Source organism: Canis aureus, chromosome 16 (genome assembly GCF_053574225.1).
Source record: "Canis aureus isolate CA01 chromosome 16, VMU_Caureus_v.1.0, whole genome shotgun sequence".
Lineage (NCBI taxonomy): Eukaryota > Metazoa > Chordata > Mammalia > Carnivora > Canidae > Canis > Canis aureus.
In genome coordinates, this window is record NC_135626.1 from 62,532,874 (window position 1) to 62,553,503 (window position 20,630).

General features: G+C 67.9%; 1 protein-coding gene across 2 annotated transcripts; it reads right to left on the reverse strand.

The window, feature by feature from the left end:
• Positions 1 to 2,987: 2,987 nt before the first annotated feature.
• On the reverse strand, positions 2,988 to 19,499 carry CEP131 (centrosomal protein 131). Of its 2 annotated transcripts, XM_077854561.1 has the most exons (26): positions 19,344 to 19,499; positions 17,285 to 17,483; positions 16,566 to 16,669; positions 16,057 to 16,171; positions 15,747 to 15,874; positions 13,240 to 13,353; positions 12,590 to 12,745; positions 11,687 to 11,804; positions 11,163 to 11,279; positions 10,777 to 10,924; positions 10,100 to 10,194; positions 9,557 to 9,739; positions 8,996 to 9,178; positions 8,799 to 8,918; positions 8,517 to 8,642; positions 8,022 to 8,138; positions 6,834 to 6,936; positions 5,953 to 6,154; positions 5,752 to 5,859; positions 5,556 to 5,673; positions 5,267 to 5,341; positions 4,399 to 4,541; positions 4,140 to 4,317; positions 3,865 to 4,061; positions 3,318 to 3,378; positions 2,988 to 3,234 (listed from the first exon to the last, which is right to left on the reverse strand). In XM_077854561.1, the coding sequence occupies exons 2-26, from the start codon at positions 17,465 to 17,467 to the stop codon at positions 3,160 to 3,162; spliced, it is 3,267 nt and encodes a 1,088-aa protein (XP_077710687.1). In that variant the 5' UTR covers positions 17,468 to 17,483; positions 19,344 to 19,499; the 3' UTR covers positions 2,988 to 3,159. The 2 variants fall into 2 exon arrangements, with proteins under 2 accessions (XP_077710687.1, XP_077710688.1); XM_077854562.1 differs by lacking the exons at positions 15,747 to 15,874; positions 16,566 to 16,669; positions 17,285 to 17,483; positions 19,344 to 19,499.
• Between the last annotated feature and the right edge of the window lie 1,131 nt (positions 19,500 to 20,630).

Consider the following 20,630-nt stretch of genomic DNA (forward strand, 5'->3'; position numbering starts at 1 on the left):
AATCACAGAGATACACCACACAAACACTACCATGAGCAAGTGGGTACAGGTACCACTATCAGATGAAAGAGACCACAGGCAAGAGGCACTGCTAGACAAAAAGGACCATTTCATAAAGATGAAGGGTCAGTTCACTAGGAAGACACACAGCTCTAAACATGTACACACCCACTAACACAGCCTCGGAATTCATAAAGCAAAAATGAGCCAACTGGAATGAGAAAGAGAGGATGCACAATCATGGTGGCACATTTTAGCATTTCTCTTGGGAATCAACAGAGCAAGGAGGGAAAATAAATCATTAAGGATACAGGAGAGGGCAGCCCCGGTGGCGCAGAGGCTTAGCACCGCCTGCAGCCCAGGGTGTGATCCTGGGGACTCGGGATCCAGTCCCACGTCGGGCTCCCTGCACGGAGCCTGCTTCTCCCTCTGCCTGTGTCTCTGCTTCTCTCTCTCTCTCTCTGTTGCTCATGAATAAATAAATAAAATCTTTAAAAAAAAAAAGGATACAGGAGACTAGAAATACCATGAATGAACTCAACCCAAATGATACAGATCAACTCTGCATCCAACAACTGCATTCTCCTTAAATCAACAAATATTTACCAAAATTGCCCAAATGGTGCCCATAAAGCAAGTCTCAATTGAATCAGAGCATTGAAGAAACATAGAGAACGCACTTTCTGACCGTAGGTAAATCAAGTTAGAAACTGTAAACTAAAAAGAAAAGCAATGCAGCACAAAACAACTCCCAGTTCACAGAAACCACTGTGGAAATTAGAAAATATCTTGAACCCAAGAATAACCAAACTACAATAAACCAAAACCTCATGTTGCTTGGAAGAAAACTCAGTGTTTGCTGCATGGACTGGGAAGGGAAAGCCCGACCATCAGTGGTCTAAGAACTCTCCCCAAGAAGTCAGAGAAAGGAAAGAAAATTCCATTTAAAGGCGAGGGAAGGGAGTAGAGGAGTTCTGAAGGGTCAAGGCCAGTCAGTGCCCCCGCCCCCTGGCCTGGCCCCTGCAGGAGCGCACACCCCACAGGGCAGGCTGGGGGTCTGTTTGGCTCCGAGTTCTGCGCAGCACAGATCCAACCGCAAGTTCAACGACCTATCTGTGCTGTCACTTGTATCCAGAGAGGGTGGTGGGTCGGAGGCAGGTTGTCTGTCAGAGGGCCACGGGTGCAGGGGGCCTGGTAAGGGGGTCCAGGTGAGGTGGCGCCAGAGATCCCTCTAGCTGCCCCTATAACCCATAGTCATCCAGGGAAGGGACCCTGCCAAAAACCCAGGGTGTCTCCCTCTTCTGTCCACAGGGGGCTTTGGGGTGCTCCTGCTGGTGGTGGCCAGTGCCACCTGGGCCGGGAGGTCAGGCCTGCCTCTGGTTGGAGCATCACCTCTGCCCATCTCTACGGGTTTCCTGGCTTTCCTGCTTGCCCTGCTCTCTGGACACCACCGTCTTCCCATGTGCTGAATACCTTACTTGCAAAACTACATAGTTGAGTAATTTACAGCCACTTCCCCATGGCAACTCCTAATAACAGCTTCAGACAAAAATACCTTTTTTTTTGGTGGGTGGAGGGAGGTCAGAGCCTCGATAGGAAAACCTGTCTTCCCCCGTGCCGTCCCCGCCGTGCTCCTGGGAGCCTGGCCGCAGTCAATGACCAGCCAGCTCCTTCTGCCTGCAGCTGCAGCCCAGGGAGGGGTCTGAGCTGTGCCCGCCGCCCTCCCCTAGAGGAGCCCCACCCCGCGCCCTTCCCGGCTCCAGCAGAAGGCGTCAGAGGCCAGCCTGGATCCTGGAACAGCCGGTGGAGAGGGTGAGCCGCAGGGCAACCCTAGCCCCGAGGGACGGAGCGGGGAGTGGGGGCCGGAGCTCCGCAGAGACCCGGACAGCCCCCCTCACCTCCCGCCCCGGAACTGGATGCCCCAGCCACACCCGGCTGCATGGCCACAAGCTCTCCTCCCCATCCAGGCACCTCACAGGACGCGACAGCCCCGTGAGGAGGGGCTCGGGCTCGGGGACGCTGTCCAGGGGCCAGCCCAGGCTCCCGCCCCGGGAGGGGTCAGGCCAGAGGGAGCGGGTGTGTGTCCCCGCGGCGCCCGCCCCAGCACCAAAGAGGGAAAAGACTCTCGTGCAGGTGAGGAAACCGCAGCTGGACATACCCCAAGGCAGCGGGGAGGGCGGCGGCAGGAAGGGGGAGGCCCGTGGTGAGCGAGGGCCGGCAGAGGGAGGGGAGGCGCGTCCGCAAGGAGCACCTCGGCCTTCCCCTCTCATGCCTCCCCCCTCCTCACGGGCAGTTCTTGGCCAGTGCCCACTCCTCAGGGGCTCCCGGCTGTTGCACTTCCGGGGGGGTGTCCTCAAGTGAGGGAAGGAAAACGAGGGTCTCCTGGGAGGGCCACACTGTCTCCAGCCATCGGGAGAGAACAGCAGGCGCTAGGGCTGCTGGAGAGGAAGGGGAGGAGCCTCCGAGCCTCTTCTGGGGCAGAGCAGGCCAGCCACAGGACCTGAGAGCCACGGAGCCCAGGAGTCACGAAGGCTGAGAGCCACGGGGCCCAGGAGCCACAGGGGCCCAGGAGCCACGGAGCCCAGGAGCCACGGAGGCTGAGAGCCACGGGGCCCAGGAGCCACGGGGGCCCAGGAGCCACGGAGCCCAGGAGCCGCGGAGGCTGAGAGCCACAGGGCCCAGGAGCCACGGAGCCCAGGAGCCACGGGGGCCGAGAGCCACAGGGCCCAGGAGCCACGGAGCCCAGGAGCCACGGAGGCTGAGAGCCATGGGGCCCAGGAGCCACGGGGACCAACAGCCACAGGGCCCATCGAGGCCCAGGCTGGAACAAGAGCCATTCTCTCTGCTGGGGGCCTGGGACCCAGCCCCAGGGGCTGCAGCAGGCACGTGCACCGGGGGGGGCTGGGGACACCCCATGCCTGGCCTCCAGCCCCTGCTACCCCAGCCCGCAGCCCAGGAGAAAGAGACGAGGCAGGGGCTGCACAAAGTATGAAAAACACCTCTTTACTGTTAAAATGCAGGCATGGTGCTCTAACGTCAGGATGACCGGAGCCCAGGGCGGAGGAATAGAGGGGTCGGTGGGGTTGGGGCCGGGCTGGGGTCCGCCTCACACCAGGCACCCCCCGCCCTGCTGCTGTCGACCCCTCCGGGCTGCGGTGGTCACTTGGCGCTCGATAACGGCCACTTGCGCTGCTCCAACAGCTCTTCCAGGTGGTCGGCCCGCTTCACCGCGGCCTGCAACACGCAGTCTGCCAGGGGTCAGGCCCGAGTCGCCCCCACCCCGTGCCCCCCGGGCAGGCCCGGCCTCGGGGACCCACCTCATGCTGTTTTCGGAGGCTGCGCACGGCCTCCTCCTTCTTCGTCAGGGCCAGCTTCACCCTGTGGGGAGCACGCGGTGGGCTTCGGGGCCTCACCCCCGGCCAGACCCCAGGGCCCGTGTGCAGCTCAGAGGAGCAGCACAGTGGCTGGGAGGGGCCCCGTCCCAGAAGGGCCAGGGGGATGGCTGTGCTCACCCCACCCCAGCCCTGGGACGGAGGGGAGCTGCCCCCCTAACCCCTCGGGGCCTAGACTCCTCCCACACAGGAGCTGCTTCATCCAGGCCGGGATTGGGGGTGTGGGGGTGGAGGGTGCGGGGAGCTGCCTCTCTGCAGACCCACGTGGGGTGCTCCTGGGGAGCCGGTCCTGCTGGGGGGCCTGGTGCTCAGCCGGCCAGGCCCTCGGGCCACGCGTCACACGGAGCCCCCAGCGGCCTGGACGCCCAGCTCCGCCCCAGCTGCCAGGAGAGGCGGACCCGCAGCCCGCATCCGCTTCTCAGACCCAGCACCCCCCACCCACCCCCTCGTGCGCCCCCAGGGCCATGCCCACCTCTGGTGCACCTCCTCCAGCTCCGCCTGCTTCTCCCGGGAGAGCTGCTCCAGCTCCAGCCGCTGGCGGGCCCGCAGCTCGGCCAGCTCGGCTCTGGCAACCCGGGTGTCCTCCTCGGAGGCGGCCAGCCGGTCGGCAAACTCCCGGCGCAGCACCTCGGCCAGGCCGCTCCGCTCGCCCACCAGCTGCTCGTTGACCTGGGGGGGTGCGCAGGGAGTGAGCGTGTGGCCGGGGTGGGGGGCGTGGGGATGGGGCCGCCGTCCGCCCCTGCTCACCGCCGTCACGCGGGCCAGCTCCTTCTCCTTGTGCCGCAGCAGGCCCTGCAGCCGCAGGCCCTCGCCCTCCGCCTCCCCGAGCCGCCCCTTGAGCTCCGTGCACCGGTCCTGCAGCTTCCGCTCCGACTGCTCCAGCTCTGAGAGCTCCGCGTCGTACTTGTCCCGGAGGCGCTGCACGCTGGCGGGCGGACAGGGCAGGGCCGGGGTCAGGGGGCCCGGGCGCTCAGGGCCAAGCCGGGCGCCGGGGACAGGGCCTCACCGGCTCTCCGCCGCCCTCTCGCTCTCCTCCCTGGCGCGCGTCATGTCGGCCTCCAGCCGGTGGATGACCAGCTCGATCTCCTTGTCCCGGCCCCTGCGGACTTCTTCCCTCAGCTCCCGCTCCCGGGTCAGCAGCCATGCCTCCTGGGGGTGCAGGGGCTCGGTGGGGCTGGCGCAGGGTTGCCCACAGGACCTCGCCCTGCCCTGCACCCCGTTGGCCCCATGGTCAGGACCTGGCAGGGGCCCGGGGTCCGAGGCGGGGACTGGACACCTCCAGACTGGGGCGGGCAGGGCCCCGACGGGGCGGGCTCAGGGCAGGCAGTTGGGAGACTCGCGTCAGGCTTCACGCTCTGACCCAGCCGCCCCGCGTCCACAAACGTGCCTCACAAATGCAGTGATGCCTGCACATGGTTACGGGGCAGACAGGAGGCTGCTCGGTCCCCAGGCCTATGGGTCACCGGCTCCTGCATGGCCCCGAGCGCCTGTCCACACAGCCTCTCTCCAGAAGACCCGGCAGTGCAGGCCGGCACTTCCCGAGGGAGGCACCGCAAGTTGAGGAGGGAGCCTCCTTGGTGCTCCCCGAACACGGGTGGGCGGTGTCTGCTAGTTTCAAGGGCAGCCACGTGGGTGAAGGGAGGGTGAGGAAGGTCCTCCTCTGCCATCAGAGGGACCCGCCCCGGCCCCAGTCTCCCCGGAGGAGGCCTGAACCAGCGCACTCAGGTCCGGTGCATCCACCAACCCCACCACCAACCCTGAACGGCCAGTCCGGGGAACCCAGACCGGGCCCACGGGAGGCCACGGGACAGGAACCCGCACGCAGCTGTTCCGACACCCGAGGTGCCGGCCAGGGGCTGCTTCCTGCTCCCCACCTCCTTCTTGGCGCAGTTGGCCTCCCACATCTGTCTTTCCGCCTCCAGCTGGTCCTTCAGGGCCTTCATCTCCATCTGGGGGGTGGCAGCACCGTGAGAGCAGGCCCCGAGCCCCCGGCGCGCACGCCAGGCTGTGGGTGCGCAGGGCGCTGGCCGGGGAGCCCCGCCACTCCAGCCCGGCTCAGCCCAGCTCCCCGGCCGGCGGGGCTGGGTGGTGACCCCTGCACCCCAGGCGGGCGCGCCCCACACTGCAGCGGGAGGGGAGGGGCGGGGAGGGAGGCGCGCAGACCTGGTGCCGGCGCTCCTGCTCCTCTCTGCCCTTCTCGAACTCGGCCCTGAGAGCCCGGCCCTCGGCCGCACTGCTCTCCTCCAGCTGCCGCCTCAGCTCCTCCAGCTCCGCCCGCTGCCTGTGGGCCGGGACAGGTCAGCAAGGCCAGCAGGGCGGCCGGGGGAGGGGGCGGCGGGCGGGCCCCCCCGGGTGGCACCTGGCTGCCTGCTGGCCCAGCCGCTCCTTCTCCTCGGCCACCTCGCCGTAGAGCCGCCGCCGCTGCTGCTGCAGAGCCCGCTGCTCCTGCTCCACGTGCTGCTCGAAGCTGCGGGACCGAGGGCCGAGGGCTCAGCCCCGCCCCCCGCCCCCCGGACGTCCCAGCTCTCCCGGGCCAGGCCCGCGTGTCCGGGGCACCCACCGCTGCTGTGCGCGCTCCCGCTCCTGCTGGCCCAGCGCCTCCTTCTCGCGCTCCAGCTGTTCCCGAAGCTCCTCCACCTGGCGAGCGCAGCGCTGGGCCGCCCGCGCGTCCGCCTGCAGCAGCTCCGCCTCGTGCACGCTCTTGAGCTTCTTCACCTCCTGCTTGTGCCTGGCGATCAGCTTCTGGATCTCAGGCTCCAGGCCTGGAGGGAGGGCATCACGCTGCGGGGCCCGCAGAGGACCCCTGACCCAGGGCCCCGAGCCTTGCCCCCGGGGCTGCAGGGACTCCCAATTCCCACCCGCTGGGACACTGGGGCTGCCATCCGGCCAGGGGGTCCCTGACCCCGGCCACACTGGAGGCTCCAGCCCAAAGCACGGCGGAGTCCCCGTGGGCAGGCCCATCCCTCTGCCTGCAGCACTGCGACTCCCCGCCGACTCCCCGCCCTGGAGTTCAGGCCTGCGGGGTCTCCCCTTGGTCCAGGCGTTAGTGGGCACAGTGGAAGGGGGCCCGTCAGCCCCCAGACCCACTCTCTATATGCGGGAGGAGCAGCGATGGTGCCAGGTGGCAGGGAACCCCGGGGCACCCCCATGCTCCCCTGGAAGGTGGAGGAGTTCAGGGTGCAGAGGGGAAGCAGGGCCCCCCTCCCGGACCTGCGTGTGAGGCCTGTGGCCTGCCTCCCCGCCGCCCGCCACCCAGGCCTCCAAGCCAGCTGGATGCGGTCACCCACCCTGAGGCCTTGGGGCTCCCCGGGAATGTGGTCACTCCCGTGGCTGTAACGGAAACCACTGTCCTTGCCCAGGACCCCCCCGCCCCCCCGTGCCTGCCTCTGGGCCCTTGGCCTATCAGCCTCTGACCCGCCCCAGGGGCTGGCCGGCCCCCACCTCGGACTGTAATCTCCTTGATTTTTCGGGTTTTCTCGTTGATCCACTTCTCCCTGCGGACTTTCTCGGTGGCACTCATTAGTTCCTTGAGTTTCTTGATTTCCTGCCAGCAAGGACACGGGGAAGTCCCCAGGGCAGCGGTGAGGAAGCTAGAGACGCAAAGGGACCCCTGCGCCTCACCCACCCCTTCCCCCGCACATGCCCATGACCCCATTCGGCCCTCCCCAGAGGTGGAGGCAGGGTCCAGTCTGGAGGCCTGAAGCGGGGGCCCCACAGGGCACCCCAAGTCCCTAGCACCAGCTGACCCTGCGCTGGCCAGGGCAGGGTGGACCTTAGGCATGCTGGTGCTGGGGCGCCTGGTGGCTCGGTCGGTTAAGCGCCCGACTCTTGGTTTCGGGTCAGGTAGTGATCTCAGGGTCGTGGGGTCACGCCCTGGATTGGGCTCCACGCTCTGCAGGGAGCCTGCTTGAGATCCTCTCCCTCGTCTTTCTCTGCCCCCTTCCCACTTGTGTGTCTGCTTGCAGGCACGCTCTCTCAAATAAATAAATCTTAAAAAAAAAAAAAAAAACTGCTAGTGCCCGCCCTTGCAGAGTCAGCTCTGGGCGTGGGGACTAGCTGCCCACAGTGTGCGCAGCGTGGCCGTGCGGGGGAGGGAGCCTGTGAATGGTGGCCGCCGGCACAGCACAATGAGCAGGGGTCCAATCCTCGGCCAGCAAAACCAGGAAAAACAGGGGAGGTCCCCTGCCCCAGGGCCCAGACCGGGGGCCGCTCAGGTTCACACGTGGCCAGCACTGCCTGCCACCTCCAACGTGACACAGCGAGGGGGACTGCGAGTCCCTTGGCCCCCACCCTAGCGTCCAGCACCCAGGCGGTCAGAAGGAAGCTGCTCCAGGGGAGGGAGGGGACAGATGCTGGTGCTGGGGCGGCATGTCCACTGCCTGGGCCGCTGGCTGGCACCCCGTGTGTGGGCCACAGGCCCGAGGCTCTCACGTGCGCGCTCCTGGCTCCACATGGTGGGTGCACAAGCCCCCGTGACTCTCACACTCCAAGGCGGCCCGGTTCTGGGGTGGCCAGGCAGGGACCTGCCCCCACGGGGCCTGAGAGCACTGCGGGGCTGGAGGTAGGCCATAGGACGGCCGGTGCAGAGACGGCCACTCAGGCCGCAGGCCACCGGGCCGAGAGGCTCACCAGCTCGTGCTGCTCCTGCACCTGGGCCTCCCTGTCCTTGCGCCTCTGGTCCCTCTGCTTCAGCTCGGCCACCACAGCCTCACACCTCTCCGCCAGGGCCTTCTTGTCCTCAATCAACTGCAATCAGGGGCCGGGGCTGAAGCTGCTGCCCCCAGAGGGTCCCTGCCCCCGTGGTCACTGCCCACCTTGCGGGAGCCTGCGAGGGGCCCTGGGGCTGGGAGGGCAGGCGGCAAGCAGACGGAGAGCATGGGTGGGGGACACAGCCACGGGGCAGGGGCAGGTCACGGCCGTGGGGGGAACACCATGATGCCTTGGATGACCTGTCAAGCAGTTCCCACAGGGGAAGGTGCCGCCTGTTTCCGCAGAGGGGAGGAGGCCCGTGGATCTAGAAGTCTCCGAGAGGCCCGAGCCGGCCTGGACCCCGACGACCCCATGTGCCCAGCAGGTCCCGGTCCCCTCCCCCGCCGCTGGTGCCCCCTTGCCCGGCGGAGGCACCTGGTCGATGAAGGACAGGTGCCGCTGGATGGTGGCCTCGTAGTGGTCCCTCTGCTGCCGCAGCTGCCGGCCCAGCTCCTTCTCGGTCTCCTTGACCCGCCGGACGGTGAGGTCCCGCTGCTGCATCTGCGAGGGGTGCGGGGGCGGCGACGGGGCAGAGAGAGCCAGGAGGGGGACACGGAAGGCGAGGCCTCTCAGGGAGCAGCACTGGCAGGGTGCCCAGCTGGGGAGCAGGTGCAGCGTGCGCGTGCGTGTGGGCGAGGCCGGGGGCGGGGGCGTTACCAGCGCTCTCTGCAGCAGCCCCACCGCCTGCTTCTTCTCCTCCACCTCCAGTTTCAGCCGCATCACAGATGTGCTCACCGTGGACCCGGGCTCCGGGCGCCCATCCTCCAGCGCCAGCCCCTGGGGAGGCAGCATATGTCAGGCAGGCCCTGGCCCCCCGGTGAGGACCTGCCGTCCCTCCCGGGGCCCCTCCACACCTGGGGGGCCGAGGCCGGCCGGTCCTGCCCTAACTGCTCCATCTCCATCTCGTGCAGAAAGCTCATGATGCTCTGCAGCTTGGCCTCAGAGAGCAGGGTCCCGTCTTCGGAGGGACCGTCGCACGTGCTGAGCTTCCCAAATCTCTCCAGGTTGTCAGCTGTCAGGTTGCTGGCATCGTCCTCCTACAGGTACAGGGGAAGGGGCGCAGCATCAGAGGCTGCGGGGCGGCCGAGGGCTCTGCTCTGGCCTCCAGGAGCAGCTCAGGACCCTAGGGCAGGAGCATGCGCAGGCGCAGCTGGGGAAGGCGGCTGGACCTGGTCTGGAAGGAAGGGCCTCTCCAGCTGCCCAGGTGCTTGCAGGGCATCGCTGAGGGCCCCCAGCAAGGAGGCGGCCCTCTCTCCCCACCCCAGGATTACTGAGCATCCTAAATCTCAGCGAGCCCTCAGAAGAGTGGGGGGGACTCAATGAAGCCCTACGTGGCCCTCACTGGGGTCCCGAATGAAGCAGGCAGGTGCCCCCACGGTGCCCCCGTGACCTGTGCAGTCGCAGCCCACAGTCACCTCATCCGTCCAGGAGTACTTGTCCTTGCGGTAGGCCCTGGGACGGGGCAGCGGCTCGGGCTCCTCTTCCAGCAGCTTCAGTGTGTCTAGCAGCTCGTCCAGTGTCACCCTGGACTTGGCCCTGCTCCGGGCAGGGCCCCCCACCTCCAGATCCTCACCAGGCATGCCCTGGGCGCTGGCATCCTGCAGCGGACACAGAGGAGGGAGACCCACTGAAGCCACTCAAGCCACGCGGCCTGGACTCATCCCGACCCACCTCCAGGGAAACGAGAAGGGTGGCCAGGCAGGGCGCCCCTGGGGCTGGCCTTCTCGCCCCTTGGCCCACACCTAACCTCAGAGCCTCCCGCTCCCTTCTGCAAGCGGGTGCAGGGGGCCCCACCCCAGGGTGTCTGTGAAAGTCTGGGGGGACGTCAGAGCAAGCTCTGACTCCCCAGCTCCGCACTGGAGCAACGACCCAGCCCTTCCTGGCATGAGTGGCCCCAGGCATGGACGCGCCCCGAAGCTGAAGCCAGGGAGGGAAGTCAGGAGGAGCCGTAGGGACACCTGAGGCTTGTCCTCTGCCAACTGCTGGGGCTCCGGGGATGAAGGGGAGGCGGACTGGCAGGGCTCCTCTGGGCGCGCGGTTGGGAAGCCAGCGCCTGTGCAAGAGAGCACAGTGGTGGCCCACCTGGGCGTCCCCCCGGCCGGGGCAGCAAATCCAGAGGAGCCCTTGAGAAGGGGCCACACTCAGGAAGGCACAGCAGGACAACACGGGCCATCGGGGAGTCTGGGCAACACGGGCTCCTCTGGGTGAAGGGTCAGGGGAACTAGTGCGACCCTAGGACTCCAGGCAGGCCTCACTGCTCCGTGGGTCCCCTGACCAGCTGCAGAGTAAGAGGAGCAGGGCAGCAAAGCCTAACGCTGAGGCCCCTCCTCCATGGGGGGACGTGGCCAAACGGGCCGTGGCACAAAGTGGGGTAGGGGACATCGGGAGGGACCACAGCCCTCCGGGGAGGGGGGGGTCGGGGGAGGTGATGACCTTGAGGGGGGTCGGGGTGATATGATGATCTTGACGGGGGTCAGGCCGGGGTGATGAGCTTGGGGGGGGTCAGGGTGGGCTGATAACCTTGAGGGGGGTCGGGGTGAGATGATGACCTTGACAGGGGTGGGGGTGGGCTGATGACCCTGAGGGTGCACAGGTCGGAGGCAGAGGTGTGGCCCGCGGGCTCTGCTGTGCTCACCGGCATTGTTGGCCTTGTGGGTCTGGGGGGTGTGGGTGGTGCCCCCCGGCCTTGGGGGCAGCTCCTGGGCAGGCCGGGGCTTCTCTGGCCCCCAGGCCTCCTTCAGCTCGGGGTCACCTGACTTCTGGGCTCGCTTCTGCTGCAGCTCCTGCCGTGAGGGGGAGCTCTGAGCAGCATTGCTGGACACAGCCAGGCCCCTCGTCCCCCCACCCTGTGCCGAGCTGCCCAACGCCCAACAACCAGGGGCATGGGGAAGGAGGGCTCCGGGAAGGTGGCGGGCAGGGGTCCCCCGGGGGCACGGTCTTGCTCTCAGCCACAGAGGGCAGACCCAGCGAGTGTTTGCTGCCTTGGCACGGGGTCCCCACGCCTTGGGTCACCTGGCGTACCTGAATGGCCGCTCGCCTGGCCTGGCGTGCCTTCTCCTCCCGGGCCTTCCTCCTGGCTGCCTCCTTCTTCTGGTGCTGGTCCAGGAGGCTGTCCCCTCCCAGCTGCTGCCGCTGCTCCTGTGGAAGCCAAAGCCACAGCTGGTCTGACTGGGAAGATGGAGCCGCCCGGTGCAGACCTGGTTTCCACGGGACACCCCGGCCCCCAACCTGCCGTCTCTCTGCCCCAGAGGAGAAAAGCGTCCATCCAGGCAGCCAGTGGCTCCTCTGGGTGGGGAGGCCGCTCTGCACCTCAGGGCGGGGGCCCTGCAGCCAGAAACCCACTCAGACTGTAGGTGGCAGGCGTGTCCCGATCCCCAGGCCCTGACCCGGGGCAGGGAGGGAGCAGGGGGCCCCCAGACTGGGTACGGGCCACGGGCAATTCCAGGCCACAATCCCACGGGTCCCAGAAACCCCACTATATGCAGCTGAGACCCCCGGGACCCTCGCCCGCCTCCTCGGGGCACGGCTTACACACCCACGCTGACCTCTTGGTTGGATGCTGGCAGGTGCTCTAGGCGGGCAGCTCTGGCTTGGCGCCGCTGCACCTGGTGGCGGTACCATCGCTGGATGGTGACAGCTGCCCGGTTCACCTGGTGGATAAACCTAGGGGGAAGGGGGCAGCAGGGCTCGGGACCAAGCCTGGGCCCCGTGTCCCGTGGAACCAGGCAGCTGAGCGACGGCCTCTTGTCCCTGGATCCCCGAAGGCCCAGGTGGGCAGGGAAGCTAACGGCTGCACGTTCCCGCAGAAATGAAACCCCAGGAATAACCCAAAGGCCCACCGTTTGGCTGGGGGTGAACGCTGCATCCTGACACAGATGGCAACTCCCCGCAGAGAGCGGCAAGCCAAGGACACGGCCAGGCGTGATAGGCCACGGACCAAGTGCTGCCCCCTCAGAACATTCTAGAAAACGCAAAGCCCTAAGGGGATAGATCGCTGTGGCCAGGGTCGGGCCTGGAGCAGCTGGATAAAAGGCATGTGGGGGCTTGTAGGGGTGATGGACCTTCTGTGTCTTGGCGGCTGTGTGTGTAGACGACACAGGTGCACATGTGTGCCCAAACTCACCAAGCCCACCCCTTAGCCTGCGGGACCATCTCATAAATCAGTTCACTTGGGTAAAGCAGAGTCAACCCTTGATCTCAGCTCCTGGGACCATTTGCTGGTTTGTTCGGCAAAGGTCCCCCGGGAGCACCCAGGACATGGCTGTGGCCACCACAGGACAAGCACACGGCCAGGCAGGTGACCAAGCAGCCGGCGCCTGACCTCACCGTCGTGTGACCTGAGCTTGGCAGCCTCCGTGTTCTAAAACTATTATCAACTGGAAATTTCTCTCACAGGAGCTTCAAGCCCCGCCGCCGCCACTCCCCCCAGCCCCCAGCCCCCCGGTCACCTCTCGGCCTCCTCCTCTGTCACCTCCTTCCGTCTGAGCGGGCCCGGGGCGCCCCCTGCGTTGTTCTGGGCCACATGCTTGCTGCCGGCCTGGTCCCCGTGCGGCTTCCCGAAGCTGCCGCTGCCCCCAGCCCCAGTGGCCGCCTTGAGGATGTTGCTACCGGGAAGGGCAGAAAAGGCTCGCGGTGGGCCCAGGCCCCGCACCCCCGGACCTCAGGAGTGAGCACAGCCTGCTCCCTGGGCCCAGGCCCGAGCGCCAGCAGATCCCCAGGACCGCCTGCCCGCCCCCCCGCCCCCTCCCGGGGTCCATTCGGTGGCATCCACTTTGGTGGCCCCGTGATTAACGAGCTCATTACGTTCAAAAAAGCAAAGCGGTCTCAAGAGTCACAGGATCCCAGAGCCGGACAGTGACCCGAACCACCCATGGGCAGTCCCGGCCCCCGACTGGCCTGCGCGGAGCTGCTCTGGAGACTCTAGGGTGGCCGCGGCTTCCCCAGCAGGACCCCATGCGGGGCTGAGCCCCAGGCTGGCCTGACTGCCCACCAGGTCTGGCCTGTACAGTGCCCCCCCGCGCCCCACCCCGGTGCCCGTCGCGGGCAAGGGCAGCAGCACCAGCGCCCCAACCTGCCCCAGACCAGAGCCAGGCCTTACTTGAGGGAAGGAGCTGTGTGGTTAGAGCTCTTGGGGGGCGGCGCCCTCTCTGGGGGCGTGTAGTGGTTGTGCACCATGGTGGTGACGCAGTTGCCCACGGTGCCCTTATTGCTCCTGCCGGAAGACACGGGAGGGGGTGGCGTCATCCAGGCGTCCCTGGGGCCCCTCCACGGCCGCCACACCGATAGCGGGGGCCTCCTCGGGGCCCGGGACAGCACCCCCTCCCCGCCCCCAGGCATTCCACTGAGCAGAACCCGAGCTGCGCAGGGAGCACCTGGGCCTTGGCAGCGGACATGCCTGCAGTGGGGACATGGGTCAGAGACCACCTGTCGACAGGGATGGGCCTTCCTGGGGCAGCGAAACAGGGCGGAAGACACACACCGTCCTCTCTGCCCCTCAAACGCCCGGGAAGGAACACACGTGGTATAAACACACGAGGACGGAAGACGTGAGCACAGAGCTTAACGAGATGAGAATCAGAAGGACCAGTGGTGAGTGACAGGTGGAGGGCTGGGGACAGGGAGCTGGGGACCAGGGGAGCCCCACAGAGCTGCGGGAAGTGGAGGCCCCCAGCTCTGCTACGCTGCACCACAGACCCCTTCCTCCCTCGGCACCCAGGCACCGAGCCCGTCCCTCCGCTCCGACAGGCTGGCTCTCCCGGTGACGCTGTGGCGGGCGGGAGACCGGAGAATCCCTCCCCAGGGGCACCGAGCCGCCCGGAGAAAAGCCCCAGACGCCGACGGCACGGACCCCCAGGCCGGCAGCCCGGCCCTCCTGGTCACCCCACGTGAGCCACCAGGCAACACTGAGGACACCCCTGGGAAAGGCCCCAGAGCCAGACTCCAGACATGAGGAGACGCCGTGTGAAGGGCGGATGACCAGAGGGGGCGGGACAGGGTGTCTCGGAGAATCCACACGGGCCCCGGGGCAGTGTCCACACACCCTAGGGACAGCGTCTGCGGCACGGGCTGTTGGTGGCCTGCGCCGATTTCAACGCAGCCCTCACGGCGGACCCCAGACGGTGCAGCGCAGACGGGGCGGGAGCGCAGCCCCCCAGCCGGTGACCCTGCAGCGGCGCCCACGGCCCCACCGCCCCGCCTGCTGCCGTCGGAGCCCTGGGAGATGGAGCAAGATCTGCCGCCCCGGCAACAGGAGGAGCTTGTGGGACGAGGCCCACGCGGGGCTGGGGCAGGGCAGGCTTGCAGCACGGGGCACGCAGGCCCCTCGGGGCGATGCTGAAGGCAAAGGAGACGACGATTGGGGAGGTGCTGGCTCTCTAGAACCTTCCAGCAGGCTCACTGGGCCACTGACACCGGGACCGAGCAGCCTGAGCATCAGCATGGGGTGGGGGCACCGAGGAGAGCGCGGAGGCCCCAGGGTGCAGAGGCACCCCGAGATTCCACGTGGGGGAGCAAGGGGACGACACAGAGCGTGTCTGGAGACAACGTGGCACCCGGAGAGGACGGGGATCGGGAGGGCAGACTCCGCAGCAGGGGCCCTGGAGCCACGGTGACCCTGACGGCTCCCTTCCCGGCCCGCCCTGGGCTCACCCGGCTCTCCTGTCGCCACCCGGTGCCCTCGCGAGGGGGGGGGGGGGGGGAGGCGGGTCTGCAGGAGGCTGTGCCCAGAAGACAGAGGAAGGAGGGCCCGCCCCCCCAAGGCGGGGGCACGTGCACGGGGAGGGGGGGCAGGGGGTGGGGCGAGCGGAGGAGCCAGGCCCCGAGGGCCTTCTCTGCTCTGCGCAGAGGAGCTTCAGGGTTCTATCCTCAAGTCCGGGACAAGGGCCAGGACGCAGACAACACGCAGGAAAAAAGATCATTTTAGGGTCCGCGAGCCGCGAGCCTGCCCCACAGGAGTGGCACCCGAGCGCAGCGCACTCCCCGGCAAACCCTCCCGACTCCGCGGGGCAAATAAGAGCATGACCCGCAGGGCGAGGATCCAGGGCCCGGGTCCACAAGTTCCACGGCAGAAACGAAACACAAAAAAAAACACGCAAAATCCCAGAAACCGGATGAAGCAGAGCAGGTGCTGGCCCTGCGTGGAAGCCCCGCCCCAGAGATGGGCGCGCACCTGCCCATGGAGCGGCCGAGGCGCGGTGCGCAGGGGTGCGCAGGGCGGCCACGGGACAGCAAACCCCGCCTTCCAGCCCGCCGTGGGGGCCGACGAGGGACCCTGGAGCCCGCACGCTGACCAGCCAGGGCCCCGGCTAACACGCTGCGCCCCTCCCCAGATGCGGGTCGGGCCTCGCAGTGCGGCCGGGGCCCCCCCAGGAGCCTCGCCAGGCCCAGCCTGTGCGGAAGAGGGCGGCGCAGGACAGAGGAGCCCCCGCATGCAAGACGCCTCCCCCGAGGCCTCCTTCCCTGGGCCCCGGGTGACAAGTTCAGTCACTGGTTTCCCCACTGGTTCGTTCATTCTGGAGCACGCAGGTCCTGGACAAGTATGACAGATGCAGCGTGCCCCCCACCCCCCAGGGCTTCAGGTGGCTGGGCCCCGACCGCGGCTCCCACCTGTTGTTGGCAGTGAAGCTCGGGGCCAGGGGTACGGTGCACTCTCTCCTCCGGGGGCCCACGGGCGCGCCGACAGTGCTAGGGCTCCGGGAGTCGGGTGGCGAGGCAAAGGCCCTGGGCTGGTCATCCTGTCGGTGACACAGATGCCACCTCCTCGGACCATGACCTGCTGCCCAGGCCCCTGGCTCATCCCCCACTGGCTCCCCCACAGGCTGCGGGTTTCTGTGCCCCTCCCCCATGTCTGATGCTGGGATCAAAGGTGCCCCCAGAACTCAGAGGGAACCTCGCAGACCCTGGCGCCGGCCCTCACCAGGACGTTCCACGTGGCTGCCTTCTCGCTGGGAGTTTTGCTCAGACCAGCCGCCCTCTTCTTCCCACCGGGGCTGCCCTCAGAGAGCGTCAGGACATGGGGGCTCTCGGCCGGCCTGTGTCGGGAGAGGGGACGGCAAGCAGGGACAGTCAGCCCCGGGAAGCCAGCTCCAGGAGCACGGACGCCACATCCTCCGGGGGACGGGAGGGGCCAGGTCACCACCAGGAAACTCTGTCCCCGAGCACTCCCGCCGCGCCCTGGCCACCCTGACACCTGCACAAAGGGCGCCGCAGGGACAGGGGGAGACGAGCAGGCAGAGGGCCACTGGCCTGGGGGTCCGCGTATCTACTTGCAGGTAGGATGGGTCAAGGCACATCCCGCCTGCCCCCTGCCCCCCGTGGGGCTGGCCTGAGTGCAGGTCGCGTCAGGCCCGTGTCCAGCTGGGGCCCAGCCTGGTGAGGCTGCAAGAGGGGCTGACGGAGGCAGGAGGGGAGGGCGCCAGGGGCTACCTGGGGGGGCCGGTCCAGGCCTGGTTAGCCGGCGGCTGGTGGACCTGCGTGGTGCTGTTGGATCTGCGGAGGTTGTTGACGGTTCGGGAACCCCCGGGCCCCTCCTGCAGACAAGGAGAAACAAGCACCCCGTGGCGGGGGCTGCAGACACTCGCCGGAGCACCGCATGCCACCCTGGGGCTCCCTGGGGCTCCCTGGGGCTCCCTGGGCCTCGGAGAACGGGTTCAGAGAGAGGAGCGCGGTCTCCCGGTTCTGAGGACGGCACCCCCGGGGTCCTGGGCATGACCCGGGGCGCGGGCAGGTCCTCAGCCTCTAGAAGCCTCGTCTTCCCTGAGCAGAGTGGTTCCCTGCGATGCGGTATGGTGAGGGTCCAGGAGGAAGAGGGTGGGCCTGGCCGGAGGAGCGTGGCCCGCTCGCTCCTGCCGCAGCACCTGCTGCCAGCCTGCCCATCAGGTCCCTTCAGGGCGCTGGAGCTCATCCCCTCCTGCTCCTTGAGCGCCTCACTAATCCAAATGTTGGTGGAGCAGGAGGGACCGAGGGGTTGGTGCCAGCAGGATTTAGGCCCCGACACTGGCCTGAACCCATGGGAGTTAGGTCTCTGGTCTATACGAGCTGGAGTCTCCCCGGATCTCGGGGCGGCCACAGGCAAGGAAGAGGCAACAGCCGTGAGGGGTGCGGCGGCTCTTCGGGGCGCCCGCACACCCGGCTCCGGCACTTACCGGCGCCTTCCTCCTTGGCTCACTGCCGGCGACCACGGAGAAGCGGGCGATGGGCTTGGTGGTGGAGGCGCTGTTGGGGCGCCAGGACACCGGCGGGGGGAGGCCCGTCAGGCTGAGGTCCACGCCTTCTGAGCTGCCCTTGGGGGTGCTGGCGGGCCGGCTGGCGGGGCGGGAGCCCTTCATGGGGGCGGAGCAGGCCCTGAGCAGGCAAGACATGCAGCGGGCGCCCTCTGAGAGCCGGGCCGCCCCACCACCACCTCCCGCCCGGCCTCGCAGGCACCTCCTTGCGGGGTGGGTGGGGGTCCCAGGGCCAGGAGAAGGCATGAAGCAGAGCAGGCTCGCCTCTCCGGAGGGACCCCCTCGAGGGTGGCCGGGGGCAGCTGCCTTCCTTCATCGGGGGGGCAGGCAGGTGTCTACAGAGGGCCGCCCCCTGGGGTCATCCTGAGGCCGGCGGGCAGGACGCGCCACGAGAGATGTTCTAACGGGGACCCGGTCTGATGCTTGCCACCCGACCCAGGGTCTGCAACTCATCTGGCCACGGCACCCCTGAGTTTCCCCAGCGCCCCCAGGAGCACCCCAGGCGTCCTGGCATCGGCCGCCCACTCCCAGGCCCTGCACCCTCCCAGCACCCGCCACCCTCCAGTCTTCCGGGCTGTCCCTTCCCTCCTGCTTCTCACCCCTCAGGTCAGGGGGTCCCGGGCTCAGGCTTGGCCTCCCCTCCACCCACCCTCTCACCTGGGGGCCCACATCTGGCTTCCAAGCTCCATGCAGACGCTGGCGGTTCCCACCCCACCCTGTTCCCTCACCCCTGCCTCAGGACCTCCTGCGCATCTGGTGCCTTGGCCCCAAAGAGACCAAAACAGGGCGCTGACTTCCGCCTCCAGGGGCCACAATTTGTGGCCGGCCCAGGCCAGGCCCTAGGCCCCAGGCTGACATGTCCCCCTTGGCCAGCACCCCTGCTCCCCCGGCGGCCAGCCAGTGGGCGCCCTCTCCCCACACAGCCCTTCCCTCCACGAGCTCCCCTTGCACCTGGACCAGCACAGCAGCCCCTCGTTCCCCCTCCCTGTGGCCAGAGCTGACCTTTCTGCAGTGGGTCTCAGGTCACACTGTGTCCCTGCCAAAACCCGTCCGAGGGCCCCGCACCGGGCACAGAGAATGAAGTCTAAACACCCGGCAGCCCTCGGATCTGACTCTGCTCTCTCTGTGACCTCCTCGCTGCCCCCACCCCCGGGGGGGCCGTCGCTCTGCTGCAGCCAAACCAGCCGTCCCGCTGCTCCTCGGAACTGGTTCCCATGGCAGCCTCTGCACCGCCGGCCCTCCGCCGGGCACCCCTCCACTCAGAGAGCCCCAGGCCCGGCACGGTGCTCCCCGCTCCTGCTTTATTTCCCTCGGCCTGGCCACACAGGTCGGTCTGTGTTGTCTGACCCCTCGTAAGAACGTCAGCTCCGCGAGGACAGGGCCCACACGGCCCCGGCACGTGGCAGGCACTCCAGCAGCAGGAGTGGGTGCGCGGGCAGGACACGGCCACCAGGGAGGGAAGGGCACGGCCCTCCGGCCAGGAGCACTGCGGGTGGCTCGCCGTTACCGCCAGGGCAGCGCAGCGGCCTCCCCGCCTGGGCCCAGGCGCCGAGTGGGGGGCCCTGGCCAGGGGAGCCCAGGGCTGTCCCTGCCACTCACGCCAGGCCTCACTGGAGCATTTCCGGCTGCGGGGGTGACTTTAACACCGTCTGTCCCCAGAGCACTGGCCACACCCCGCGGGACCCAGGCCGGCCCCTGGGCTGCAGCTGCAGCGCGCGGGGCTCAGGCGGTAAACACAGCCTCTCCCTGGAGACGTCCGGGCCGACCTGGCCGTGCGCACAGGCCGTCCGCCCCGCGCCCCGCGCCCCGAGCCGGGGTCCCAGCCCCTGCCCCGACCCCTCAGCCCCGGAGTCTCCCCCGGGCAGCTCCGGGCCCCGAGCGCTCGGCTCCAGGGGCCGGACCCCCCACCGCGGCCCGTGAGCGCCCCGCCCGCACCTGCACGGGGGAGGCGGCGGCGCCCTCACCTGCGCGGCGCCCTCACCTGCGCGAGCCCCGCCTGGGGAGCCTGCGGGGCGGGCGGCGGGGCCCGTGCGAGGCCCTCCCAGGCGCGACGCCCCGGGCCCAGGCTCGGCGCTGGCGACCTCGCGCCCCGGCCCGGCCCGGCCCCGAGGCCCAGGTGACAATGAAGCCGCCGGGCCGAGGGCGAGCGGCCGCCGCCAGCAACCAGCCTCGGGCCCCGGCCCGGCCCCTCCCCCGCCCGCCGCGGGGCCCGCCTTTCCTGCCGCGCCGCGCCCCGATTGGCCGCCCGCGTGCCCGCCCCGGCCGCCCCGGAGCTCATTGGGCGCGGGGCTGTCCGTCGGGGCGCCCGGCGTGGGAGGGGCCGCGCGGCGAGGAGCCCCCTCCCGCCAGGGGCAGCGGCCGGCGATTGGACGCGGCCGGAGGGGGCGGGGCCTCGGCCTCGGCCGTGGGCGGGGCCGCGGGGGCCGCGGGGGCCGCGGGGGGCGCGGGGCTCTCCCGGCCTGCTTCTCTGGGACCCAGTCGGCCTGCGCGGGCCCCCGGCGCCCACAGTCCTGGTCGCCCGCGCCGATCCCCGGGCGCCCACGCCGACACCCGAGCCCGGCACCATCTCCTGCTGCCCACACCCTCCCTGCGTCTGGACACAGGTCCTGCTGCGTCCCCTACCCACAAAGCTCCCTTTACCGCTTACCTGCGGGTTGGAAGCCCCGCTGGCGCCCCTTCTCAGGCAGCCCTACCCCGGGTACCTGGTCACCGACCCGCACCCCAGGCCCACCGCCCCTCGTCTCTCAAGCATGCACCGTCTGTTAGGTTCTTCTCTCCATCCCATTACCTCAACGCTTCTGTGGAAAACCAACTGACCACATTTGTATGGGTCTGTTTCTGAACTGTCTACACTGGCTCACTGAGCCTGTGGGAACTTCTGCCAACACCGCACTGTCTCCATTAGTGCTGCCTGAGTAGGAAATCAAGTCAGGTAGTGGGATCCTCATTGTTCTTTTTCTTTTTAATTTTTATTTATTCATGATAGTCACACAGAGAGACAGAGAGAGTGAGAAGCAGAGACACAGGCAGAGGGAGAAGCAGGCTCCATGCACCGGGAGCCCGACGTGGGATTCAATCCGGGGTCTCCAGGATCGCGCCCTGGGCCAAAGGCAGGTGCCAAACCGCTGCGCCACCCAGGGATCCCCTGTCCTTCTTTTTCTTTCTTTCTTTCTTTTTTTTAAGATTTATTTATTTATTCATGATAGTGAGAGAGGAGAGGCAGAGACACAGGAGGAGGGAGAAGCAGGCTCCATGCAGGGAGCCCAAT

Bases quoted from the DNA above. Each gene is read 5' to 3' on its own strand.
- CEP131 (XM_077854561.1), bottom strand. From the start codon at position 17,467: ATGAAGGGCTCCCGCCCCGCCAGCCGGCCCGCCAGCACCCCCAAGGGC. The intron at 11,280-11,686 runs GTCAGCGTGGGT...TGGCTTCCACAG, and splicing joins TGCCAGCATCCAACCAAGAG to GAGCAGCGGCAGCAGCTGGG. The intron at 6,937-8,021 runs GTGAGCCTCTCG...CCTTGCTGGCAG, and splicing joins TGCAGGAGCAGCACGAGCTG to GAAATCAAGAAACTCAAGGA.